Source organism: Acipenser ruthenus, chromosome 26 (genome assembly GCF_902713425.1).
Source record: "Acipenser ruthenus chromosome 26, fAciRut3.2 maternal haplotype, whole genome shotgun sequence".
In the NCBI taxonomy this organism is placed as follows: Eukaryota; Metazoa; Chordata; class Actinopteri; order Acipenseriformes; family Acipenseridae; genus Acipenser; species Acipenser ruthenus.
In genome coordinates, this window is record NC_081214.1 from 3,030,592 (window position 1) to 3,043,165 (window position 12,574).

At 39.4% G+C, this 12,574-nt stretch overlaps 1 protein-coding gene across 1 annotated transcript; it reads right to left on the minus strand.

The window, feature by feature from the left end:
• LOC131701691 (cardiotrophin-2-like) lies at positions 1-2,315 on the minus strand. Its single transcript, XM_059001149.1, has 4 exons — positions 2,156-2,315; positions 1,546-1,647; positions 1,132-1,299; positions 1-650 (listed from the first exon to the last, which is right to left on the minus strand). The coding sequence occupies exons 1-4, from the start codon at positions 2,306-2,308 to the stop codon at positions 468-470; spliced, it is 606 nt and encodes a 201-aa protein (XP_058857132.1). The 5' UTR covers positions 2,309-2,315; the 3' UTR covers positions 1-467.
• Between the last annotated feature and the right edge of the window lie 10,259 nt (positions 2,316-12,574).

Here is a 12,574-nt window from a genome sequence, read left to right on the forward strand (position 1 = left end):
CTCTGAACTGTGTGCTGTATGAACAACTTACTGTCTTTAATAGAACTATCAATGCTGTTACTTCCCAGCCCTCTTAAACACCACAGTAGCACATGACACTGTGAAGCTCAACATATATACTGTTTTACCTTTTGTATTACTGTTTGTGATTCTGTGGGAGTCATAATAAATAAACAATAATGTCACATTAATAATAATAATAATAATAATAATAATAATAATAATAATAATAATAATAAATAAATAAATAAAATAAATAGAAGCGTTTGCAATTTATAATAAATATTAACTGGACCCCTTATAAAAGTTTACCACAGCATTTTAATGCACATCATTTTTTACCAGACCTCTCTGTGCTTTGCAATGCTTCGCTATGCTTTCCCATGCTTTCAATGTGCTTTATTGCACCTGCTGTGTTTTTACTGTGGTGAAACTGTTCTAAGGGTCTGCAGTGCCTCAGATGGTCCTCACTGCTGGTATTTGGTCCTGAGCAGGGTGAAGTCGCGCACCACCTTGCCCAGGTACCTCTCCAGATCTCTCAGGATGATATAGCCCTGCAGCTTGCTCAGCCACTCATTCTGGGGGTTCAGCAGGGCGTCAGGTACCGACTGGCTCAGGGTTTCAGGAGCCGGGGTTTCCAGAGATTCCAGCTAGGGGGCGACAAAGACAAACCACAACCGGCATGACTCACCCAGGAAATAACCGTTTCAGTGACGTCATCGATCTTTGCTTATGCAACTTAAATAAAAAAAAACGTGAATTCGGCAAGAAAAAAAAGAAGCGAAACTGCATTCTATCTAATGCCTAGTTCTGATTGCGCAGACCAAAAGCATATCATAGTGCTGTATTTAAAATACCTAAACAACAACCAATGGAAATACTCTAGAAGTCTGTATAAATCCTGCAGTGATTTACTGACCCACTTTTTAATGAGAATGCATGCAACAGAAACACAGTGGCATGAAATCCACAGTTCCAGGGCTGCAGCACTAAGATCCATTACAACTGAGCCCAGCCTCTTTATTAAGACATCTCAATGACTGACAACATGCTGGCTGTCATTTTGACATAGCCCTCCCTGGCACTCTGCAATAGAACCTGAGGACCGGGCTGTGGGCATCTGGACCCTACCTGGTGCTTCATCTGGTACTGCAGATCCCGGATGTCCAGCAGAACCTCCTGCATGTTCTGGGCGAGCTGGCTCCGGGGCACGCTTTCCAGCTCGTAGATGCGCTTGGCGTCCACGTGGATCCAGAAGATGTGGAGATCCTTGAAGTTGACCAGGAGCCTCTCGCTGTCCTGGGATCAGAATATTGGGGAGAGGGGTCAGGCTGGCAGGACCACATCTGGTTACTATCATGTTAATAAGAAGATCTAAGAGGCGAGTTTCTCCACGAATCCTGTTTTTAAGTGGAGTGGAACAAGAAAAGTCTCCGCGTTTTTTTGCCGGTTTAATAAAGTTAGTCAATGGTTTGGGCTTCAGAAAAGGGCTCTGTATCTGTCTTTCACATACACTGAGGTGTGTTCAGTGCAGTGTGGGCTTACCTCCATTTCCAGCCAGCTGGTGTACTTCAAGTTGACGGTCGGCAGGCTGCTCATCAGCAGGCTGTAGTCTTCGAAGGACTTGCTTCCAATGTGCACTTCCTTCTGTGAGAGGAAGCGCAGTGGGGGAAAAAGTCAGCTGATTTAAAAAAACACAAACTGCAGATGACCTGGACTCTGTTTATTCCACACCGCAGTGCAACACACACTCGCACACACACGCAAGCACGCACGCACGCACGCACGCAGACACGCACACACATACACAGCATCCATCACTCGCTACGCCCATGCTAGCTAGCCTTAGTTGCTTGATCGAAATCAAGTGTATAGCCGCTATAGCTGCCTGGCTTCTAATGAACTCTTTCAACAGCAACGATATTACAATCAGCATATTCACGTGACTTCCAGTAGCTGTAGCGATCTGTCCAGTTTACAGATCACTTTAAAATACTGGATGCATAATGAAATCCGATGGATTACAGGAAGAATTCTCATGCCAATATTTGAATTTATGTATGTATGTATTATGCATGCATTGATGCATTTATGCATTTAGAATAAATACATTGAAATATATTTGAAAAAAAAAAAAAACTTTTTCAAAGCTTACGTATTTGCTCAGCAGAGCGTGGACGTCGGTGTGAATCTTGCGTGCGAGAGTCAGGCTCTGAGAGAACGATTCCCTGTTGTTGAAAATATCCTGGGAGGCCACCGGGGCCAGCAGAGAGGCGCATGCGCACAAGAACACAGCCAGGTGAATCATCGTGAAAGCTGAGGAAAAACTGAAACAAAAAAGACGAGTTCATTAGACAGACTGTTTTTTAAAATTAAATCAAGTGTGCAGTCCATTAACATTTCAAAAAAACAAACAAACAAACAAAAAAAAACGTTATTCGCATTTTTAAAAGCACTGGAAATTGATGTTTAACCCTCTCGTCCATAATGACCTCCAATGAAGACTTAAAAAAGGCTTTCATTTGCTTCAGAGTTAACGATTCAAAGGTAACGTCATGTGAGGCCAACACATAGTAAATCTTTCAGAATTTATTTATTTATTTATTCGCATGTAAAAATACAAGAAACCTTTTGTTTTTGTTATGGTGTAAATAGTAATACAAATAAGTCTTAAAACACTCCGAAGTATTTGTTTCCTGTGGTTCATGAAATAGTTCATTACAAAAAACAAACAAAACAGTGCTTAAATAAGAACATCTTTAAAGATGGGACCCAGTTTGTCGCTAGCATAATGAAGTTGAACTTAAAAAAAAACATTTTAGAGAAATATTTCTGCCTTTAAGACGTTTACTGCATGACGTATAAGCTGAGATAGTCTCAGTAGTGTCGAAGTGACTGCATGCAAATAAATGTTCATAAAAACAGTCAGAATGCCTGACTAGCACGCCGAATTCTACAGCACTCCTCTGTGCAGTAAGCGCGACTGATTTCACATAAAGACTGGATTCAATTTCTTTTAATTCTATAAAATAAATGCTGCAAGGTTTGCACTGGAACAAAGCCTTTGGTTAAAATAATCATGCTGCAGTATTCGTTTACAAAAACATATATATATATATATATATATATATATATATATATATATATATATATATATATATATATATATATATATATATGGTATGATAGCTTTTTAAAAAGCACGCTGTTAACAAAGAGTTTACTTATTAAACACAGCCTCGGTGTTTAATTATAACCAAAATAAAAATACCATTTCAGTGTTTATGACTATGGAGATGTGTTTGCAATCTCTTGCATAGGAATAATGTTTAATTTAACATTTGGTTAATAATAATAATAATAATAATAATAATAATAATAATAATAATAATAAACACATTATAAGAATAGTTCAAATATAGCAGACATTCACATGTTTTTTAATAACAGCGTTGCAGTGTAGCTGTACGTACCTGTGGAGTTCTGTGAAGTTCTTGCTTTGTCAGCCTCGGTTGAGTTGTGTTGTTTTGTCGTGTTCTTCGCCTGCTATTTATTTGTGTAAAGACCAGTTGTGAAATTTACAAAAGGGGAACAAAGAATTTCCAACAATCAGTGGCATCAAATATAGTGGTTTTCACTTTATCAATATGTTTTGAATTCTCCCACATATTGAGTAAATGTAAAAATGAAGGCAAGATGCTCAAACAACACGATACAAAAGCATCATTAGGGGCTTTCTCAATAAAAACTTGGAGACCACCCTCCGAACAAGCTAGTCTACAGGCAACCCCCTCCCCAGTCTGGTTTGTTTTTTAAATCTCACAGGTCAAATCCCTTTCTAGAACAAAGCTAGGACTGAAACAAAAGAATACTGTGCCCTATTCACAAAACCTTTAAAGATTTTTAAAGACAACAGCGTTTTTAAAGATTGTACAGGGCTGTTTAACAATGTTTATAGACACTCTCTTGTGTTAAACAGCCTCTAAAACAATTGAAAGGGGTCTGGGTGGAATGCAAAGCTTTTAAATAAAAAGCACTTATTAAAACATTCTTTAAAACAGTCCTATTCACAAAGCACTTACAGATGAGATATTTAAAGATATTTTTAATCAGCTTGAAAGGGTTTAATACTGCTTCTACTTATAAAATAACAGCAGTCCAGTTGTGTGCACAGGAAACTTTATTTGATGCATCAAAACTTTTAAAATGTTACAGTTTTGTGAATAAACCCCAAAGGCTTTGCACCTCCCTATAGAATTAACTCATTCTATTTTATAAAGTCGAAACTTGCTGAATAATGTGACGTTAACATATTGAATCACACACCGCTTTGTAGTTTTCCATATACTTAACCAAGACACAAATGGAAACATTTTAAATAAAAGATCTAAATTCTGTTCATGATTTATTTTTTTTAATTATGTCCTAAAATTCTATGTGTTGCTAAACTTTTGGCCATAGCTGTAGATTTATCTATTGCCTTTAATATTCACGATGCAGGGATTTCATATTGCTTCTGGGAGCATTCTACAGATCTCTGTAACACTTCACATTAAGCAGGCAATTTTGAGTGTAAGTCCTGAGTAATTACTTATGTAGTTACAGTGTAGTTACACATTAGTTACAATGTAGGTAATGTATAACTGCTTATGTCGTTAAATTATTACACCTGTTCATGTATAATTACACAACAGCATATATAATTACACATTACCTGCATTGTAACTAATGTGTAACTACACTGTAAATACACTGTAACTACATAAGTAATTACTCAGTCTTTATTTTTTAACACATTTAAATGAAACATGCAGAAGTGATGCAGAATTTCAACAGGAATTCAATCGGGTGTTGTTTTTTTCTTCATCCTTAATCAGATGAAGACTTGGGAGTTTTGAGTTAAAGCTTTCTGATATCATTTTGATAGCGTACATCCTCTTTCTGTGAATTTGCTTAAAGCAATGCATGCTGTTCTGGAGGCTCCCTCAGTGAGAGTATGATACAGTCATAGATGGACCCTGGGCGCTCCTTTCAGTTCTCCTCACCGGCCACAGAAACCTGCCAGGAACTCAGGGGTGCTGTTCCGTGACGTCACACCGATTGAGCAATTATTTCCACGTCCTAACTACTAAAAGAAAAAACACAAATAAGCAAAAAAAAAACACAAAAAACTCACATATCCATCTTCCACTTTCAGCTAGTGCTGTAGGGAAGACCTGGGGAGGAGTTTTAGGTGATTTCCTTCTTTAAAAACAGAAACAAACATCAAACAACATCTTTTTTTATTTACTGCAACTTTTTCAAGTTGAATATACTCACCCAATGAAGTAGCGAGGCACAGTACCAACTGGTAACATTTCAAAATAATGGCTGCAAGCAAATTCTGTCTGAATACCACAGGAATAACACTGTGCTTCCTCTGAGATCGGAAGTCATTCATTTTGGTATTCGTGTGGGTTTAATTACCTGTATTCATGTTCCTTTGTAGCAAAGGATGTAGCTCACATGTCTAAGGCATGCATACCCTCTTACTCGCCCACCAGTGGATTGGGAGAAGTATTCATCCATGCATGAATTGTTATACATTTGATCATCAATTTGTTACAAAGCAACATGGAATGAAAGCAGGTAGTTAACTTTGCAATTGCTGTAGGAATTCAACGTGACTTTAAATAGTTCTGTATGAAATCAAGATTTCCATTACATGAGAGTAGATGTTAAAACTTCATGCTGATTTGAACTCGGCTCTCGCCAAGATAAGCACCAATTAAGAAGTAGCATTACAGTAAACTAATGTGATCCATCTGCGTCTCCATCCATTTGCATTTCCTTCCATCTGATGATGTAGATATCCTTCTGCCTGGGGTCGATGGCTCCAGGGATCAGCTGGTTTTGCCTCCCTAGCGCATCAGCACACACAACGGCTGCGATGCTGGCTCCGGGGATCAACCACAGTGTGGTCTCCCCAGCGCATCAGCTTGACAACCGAGTGGATTGAGCTAAGTAGGGTACATCTCTGGGGTCCTCAAGTGGGCACCTTCCATCCTCGGTGTTTCGTGGACTAGCCCACGACACCTCAAGTTTATTCATGTCTAATGACGTTAATGGAACTCAAAGGGGTAATAAGTAAGAACCAAGGTTTTTGAAAAACTATGATCTCTTGCTTTTTGTTTTCACTTCCTGTGTTACCTCTAGCCTGCAGAAACCCACGTTGTTTCAGGGGGACCCTATTTTCCCTAACACAGGATGTGAACTTACAGTGTGGCAGGTTTAACACGCTTCAGAAAAGTCAAAGGGAAAATCTAGTTTGAAGAATAAAAAACAACAGTAAGACAAACTTTTAAGGTTGACCTTTTTTTAGTTTATTACCTGTTAACAACAAGCTTACAATGTTTTCATAACGCTTTACTAACATGTAGTAACCTGTTTCTAAAATCATTAAAAACAATGATCAGCAAACATCAGATTCTTACAGGTTCAGTGCCAAGACCCTGGCAGGACTCCACATTCAAGAATTCAGGAAACAGCAGTGGGGTGGGGTGGGGGGGGGGGGGGGGGCACCGTCAGTCGAGTCTGTCTTGTAAAGTTTTTCAATACACTGCAGGGAAATAAATCACAAACCGCTAAAACTGTTATTTTGCTGTCTATTGTCATTGCATAAGAAAAAGCTTCACGGGAGATCAAAATGACGTTTTTAAAAATGATGAAGGGAATTGGTAGAAATTTCGAGGGCCTTTCAGCAGGGTTTTCTGTCACTATGGAAGGGGTGAGGCAGTATTTTTTTTCATGACGGATTTCATGACTGCTGTGAAATTTGTTGTGTTATAACTGTCGAGAAAAATGATCGCTTTGGAATGTGGCGACCCTTTTTTTTTCTTCTCTGCTTTAATAAATAATACTTATTTTAAAATCTGCAGTGAAATACGATCTGCAGGTCTTAGATCAATCCTGTGGAGGGGCTGTCTGGTCCCTTGTCGAGACAGATGTGGTTTTCCAGCATTGCATCCAGTGCCAGTCCCTCAGTGACTCAATCCAATCACTTTCACTTCTTATCGGCTGCCACACAACCGCCCCTCGCTCTGTCTCTCTGTTCCTCTCTCTGTCAGTGAGGATCTCTTCTCAATGAAACAAGAGGACTGGGACGAGAGCTTCCCCGGGCTTCCTTTGAGTTTCCCCACACAATGTTCCTCCTTGCCTGCCCGTTCAAAACAAGAAATGGATAGAATGAGGTGGCAATCTGGCTTCAGTGACTATCAGGCTGTGTTTGTGCAGAAAGTGGTGCCACTGTTATCGAGACAGCTGCACAACTGACCCCAGCTACCAACGGACACTGAAGAGTGTGTCAGCGCTGGGCATCTTCTGTGTGGTGTACCTGCTTTCGTGTTGTTTTGTCTTTGCATTGCCCTCTATCAGTGTCACGACAAACAGTCTGAGAAAATCTGCTAGCAAGATTACTTCAAACGGCATTCATGCGCATAGCTGTAGTACCTGTTAACCTACTCGCTCCCATAGAAAAGGCTTGGACGCTACAGGTTCGTTACAGTGTGTACTGTATTTATTTGTATAGCTCCGATTGGTTCCCTCGCACGCCATCTGGTGGCCAGTCTATTCCCTACCCAGCGCGACATGGTGTGAGTGGGATTGAGTGGGATGTGAGTATGACAGAGCAGTGAACAGCGACAGCTGCTGTTATGATTGCAACATGACAGAGTCGTAAGAGATTGCAAGTCTGCCACTTGGGCATATAACAACATGCAACCCAAAACACACCCACGATTCAACACCGTCATCTCTAGGGCTACACTATAGGCCTCTTATACTGAATTCTAGTTTAGTTTCTGGGACATTATATTTTTTTAAAAAAGTATGGATCCACCTGCAGGAGGGGTTAAACCCACCCCACCCAGTGCCACTTCGCTCGCTTAAAATACCCCTCACAAAACTTCAGTGTCCTGGGACCTTGACAGGTATGCATGTGTAACACAAGGAAATTACTGTTAGTCCAGTTCATGTATTTGTATTTATATATTAAAATCCGAATTATATTTATTAATCGTGTCTTTTTCCATGAGGGATGCCTTTGAAGCTATTCCAGCTATGTTCTATAAGTAATATTTTGATTTCACAGAGTATGTACTGTATGACTTATATATTATATTTATTAAAAGGGAAAATCACACATTGAAGTACACAAGTAATGGTTTATGTGTTCATATGACGTAGGCTTCCATGGTTATTTTCTTATTTAAAAAACACACGCACGCTCCCACTCTCTCTGTCACACAAACGCGACTAGAGGAAACTTTTTAAATGTTTTACACACATTTATTCCAAAGGAAAAAAAATATGAATGGGTTATGTTTCAAGTGCAAATATGAAAGAAAGAAAGAAGGAAAGAAAGAAAGAAAGAAAGAAAGAAGGAAAGAAAGAAAGAAAGAAAGAATATATGCTGAGTTTCTCCTCATCCCCCACACCGAATCTGCCACACTAGTGCAACGGTAACCCATGCAGTTTCGATTTGCAATGGTAATCCATGCAGTTTTGATTTGCAATGGTAATCCATGCAGTTTCGATTTGCAATGGTAACCCATGCAGTTTCGATTTGCAATGGTAACCCATGCAGTTTCGATTTGCAATGGTAACCCATGCAGTTTCGATTTGCAATGGTAACCCATGCAGTTTCGATTTGCAATGGTAACCCATGCAGTTTCGATTTGCAATGGTAACCCATGCAGTTTCGATTTGCAATGGTAATCCATGCAGTTTCGATTTGCAATGGTAACCCATGCAGTTTCGATTTGCAACGGTAATCCATGCAGTTTCGATTTGCAACGGTAACCCATGCAGTTTCGATTTGCAACGGTAACCCATGCAGTTTCGATTTGCAACGGTAATCCATGCAGTTTCGATTTGCAACGGTAACCCATGCAGTTTCGATTTGCAACGGTAACCCATGCAGTTTCGATTTGCAACGGTAACCCATGCAGTTTCGATTTGCAATGGTAACCCATGCAGTTTCGATTTGCAATGGTAACCCATGCAGTTTCGATTTGCAATGGTAATCCATGCAGTTTCGATTTGCAATGGTAACCCATGCAGTTTCGATTTGCAATGGTAACCCATGCAGTTTCGATTTGCAATGGTAACCCATGCAGTTTCGATTTGCAATGGTAACCCATGCAGTTTCGATTTGCAATGGTAACCCATGCAGTTTCGATTTGCAATGGTAACCCATGCAGTTTCGATTTGCAATGGTAATCCATGCAGTTTCGATTTGCAATGGTAACCCATGCAGTTTCGATTTGCAATGGTAATCCATGCAGTTTCGATTTGCAATGGTAACCCATGCAGTTTGATTTGCAATGGTAATCCATGCAGTTTCGATTTGCAATGGTAATCCATGCAGTTTCGATTTGCAATGGTAATCCATGCAGTTTCGATTTGCAATGGTAATCCATGTAGTTTCGATTTGCAATGGTAATCCATGCAGTTTCGATTTACTACCATTGAAGAATAACATATGCACTTCACTTTACCCTAAAGCATAATAGAGTCTATTCAATCGAGCTACACAATGGCGTGTCTCAATACACCCACCATGCAAAGTGATAAAGCAACTACTGGCTGACGTGTTTTTAAGTTAAAAGTGAAACACACCCTGATAACCCACTTGTACCATCAGACGTGTTCGTTGTCATTAGGAGTTCTTTTTGAATTCTGCTGTACAATGGTGACTGCCAAGACTGGAACAGTATTAAAGTCGGTACTATCCAGCCATCAATGCAGCGGGGACTCGCTAATGGAAAAGCATCGCCGAACACTAAATTACTGTATGCTAACAACTCACAGCAATTCAAGGACCTTATGCTTTAAAAAAAGCCATAACTTTTAATTAACGGATACTTTTGTTGTTATTCTTATTATTCTCTATCGTTAACCCTATTTTTGATGTCTGTTTGTGTACTTATGTTCTTTATTGTGTCATACTTACTGTATGCATCTATGATTTATTGTATAGGCCTATTTAAAACAATATATCTATTTATTTTGTTTCCCAACAAATTACATAAAAAAAATGTTGACAAAAAAGAAAAAATGCCGACTGAAATGCATTAGAAACAATTGTGTTAAATGTATTATTGTCATTTTGCCATAGGGGGCGCAGGAGAGCTGTTATGCAAGTTCCAACGTGTTTATCTCTGGTGTCATCTATTATTTAATAGCCGAGCGAAGGGCAATGTAAAATAAAGCTCCCCTTATCTTGCGTTTTTAATATCATTTTAGATATGTTTAAATTTAAAGAAATTGTCACGACACGCAGGAAATCTCTGATAGAACTGTTTATACGTCGAACCACAATAATGCATCGCTTCATAAACACCCCAGTATAGAACTCGTAGATTAAAATCCAGGGTACTTGTTACTGTTCTTTCGAATTCATTCCACAAGGGGGCGCTGATGTATCAGTTCTCCCAGAGCCGTATATAGAGTCTCTAGATCTCCAACTCTGAACGCCTGCCCTGCTGCACACAATTACTGAAAATGAAACATAGGCTTCGATTGTCCTGTCAAAAGTTTAAACACGTGTTATATATAACACTACAGGCTCAAGTGAAACCACCTTTTATCTGGAAAAAAAAGAAAAGTCATTCGAGGGAAAAATATAAATCCATGTAATAAAAATTAAAATAAGGTGCCTAATTAAATGGGACTGCCAGGTTATAAATGTAGCTCACCTGATAAATGTGCTTAACGCCTGGAATGTGTGACTGTAGAAACAATATGAACTCAATAGAAAGTACACTAGTACACAATTCTGGGGGGGGGGGGGGCACGGCATTTTTTGGGAAGCAACTGCTGTTCTTTGTTTGTCAGAGTGGCGCAACGTTCTCTTCGTTTTTTAAGAGTTATACCCTTAATTACCGGACAGCATCCATTGTTGCTTATGGGTAAAGGCAACCGATAACGGCGGCGGAAAGATGTTGGGCAACTTTCTAATCGCAGCCTGAGAAGTTATGTGACTTGGGACGCGAAATCAAATACATTTAATAAATAAATAAAAATGTTTTTTTTTTTAGTTTTAGTTTTATGGCATGGGGAACTACGATCTATGATGACGACATTGTTTTAACCTTTGCCCCCTCTAAAGGCTGATTAAGTGCAGCATTGGAAGGAGTGACTCTTCTTGATGTACACGAGCGAGACTCCAAAACAAGTGTAACGTGATCTCGGAGGCTGAGAGGGGGGCTGCGACCGGCAGCTTAGGAACAACAAGCCGGCTTCTACTGAGTCTGGGAAAGAACAGATGTTTATCAAAACCACCAATCCTCCAAACGTGCATTGTAAGCTATGTAGACATTCCTATCTCCATGAGCATATTTTAAAGTTTAAAAGTGGTGAGTCCTTGCTCCAGTTTCTTTCCAGTATCTTCTGCGCTTGTCGGGAGTAAAGATCTCTATACAGAAGAAGCTCCTCAATGACTTTCCATACGAACTTGCACGTTAAGAATGGCAATGACGTCACTCAACAGCTACAGTCCAATGCCATTTCCACTGTTAATGATGCATCTTAAACTAATTGCAGGAAATTCTCCTAAAGCATTGAAAACATAAACACACACACACACACACCACATACACACACACACCACATACACACATACACATATACACACACACCACATACACACCATATACATACACACACTGACACACACACACATATAGTAATCATGTGTGCCCCTTTACTATTACTGTACACACAAGAATTTAAAAAATATACAAAAAAATACAAAATAAATACAAAATAAAGCATTCAGGACGCTTGGAACATAAGAGTCCTTCATCAGCTAACATATGGCATTCGCGCAATGAAGGACTCTTAGGAAAGAAACGTCCTCAATCCTTTGAAGAACATAAGAAGAACATAAGCAAGTTTACAAACGAGAGGTCATTCAGCCCATCTTGCTCGTTTGGTTGTTAGTAGCTTATTGATCCCAGAATCTCATCAAGCAGCTTCTTGAAGGATCCCAGTGTGTCAGCTTCAACAACACTGTTGAACTTTGCACCCTTTCACTGTTCCTTTAAAGGAGTTTGGTTTATTTTTTTTAATATTCTTGTGTGTAAAGTAATAGTAAAGGGGCACACATGATTGCTTCCTATATATACATATATAAAAAGTGGGAGTTTAAAGTCATACTAATAGTATGACTTTAAACTCCCACTTTTTAATAATCCATAAAGACGCCCTTTCATTCTTCAAGCCTGCCTGTTTGATTAATTCGCCTTTGTGACCCTCATGTCTTTCTGACACAGCTAAACCCTGCCTCCTCGTGATTTACGTTTCGACTGGTAAACATGTGTACATCTACCCCGGTGTTTTTGTTCTTTGTAGAAGTTTTATTTCCACCCCCTTCTCGTTTCTCTCTGTTCTGCAGAACAAGACTGAAGCACCCTATGCTGTTTTCTCTTTTGCTCGAAATCCCTAAAGCTCGAACCGCTTTTCTGATTGGCTGAGGTCTGTATCTAGCCGCTCCTCTAGCCAATCGCGTCGCAGCTCTGTTTGTGCAATATTC

Excerpts from the sequence above, each read along its gene's own strand:
- LOC131701691 (XM_059001149.1), bottom strand. The coding sequence starts at position 2,308 with ATGATTCACCTGGCTGTGTTCTTGTGCGCATGCGCCTCTCTGCTGGCC. Across the intron at positions 1,648-2,155 it reads ACGCTCTGCTGAGCAAATAC|AAGGAAGTGCACATTGGAAG; the intron begins GTAAGCTTTGAA and ends TTCCTCTCACAG. Across the intron at positions 1,300-1,545 it reads CCAGCTGGCTGGAAATGGAG|GACAGCGAGAGGCTCCTGGT; the intron begins GTAAGCCCACAC and ends TTCTGATCCCAG.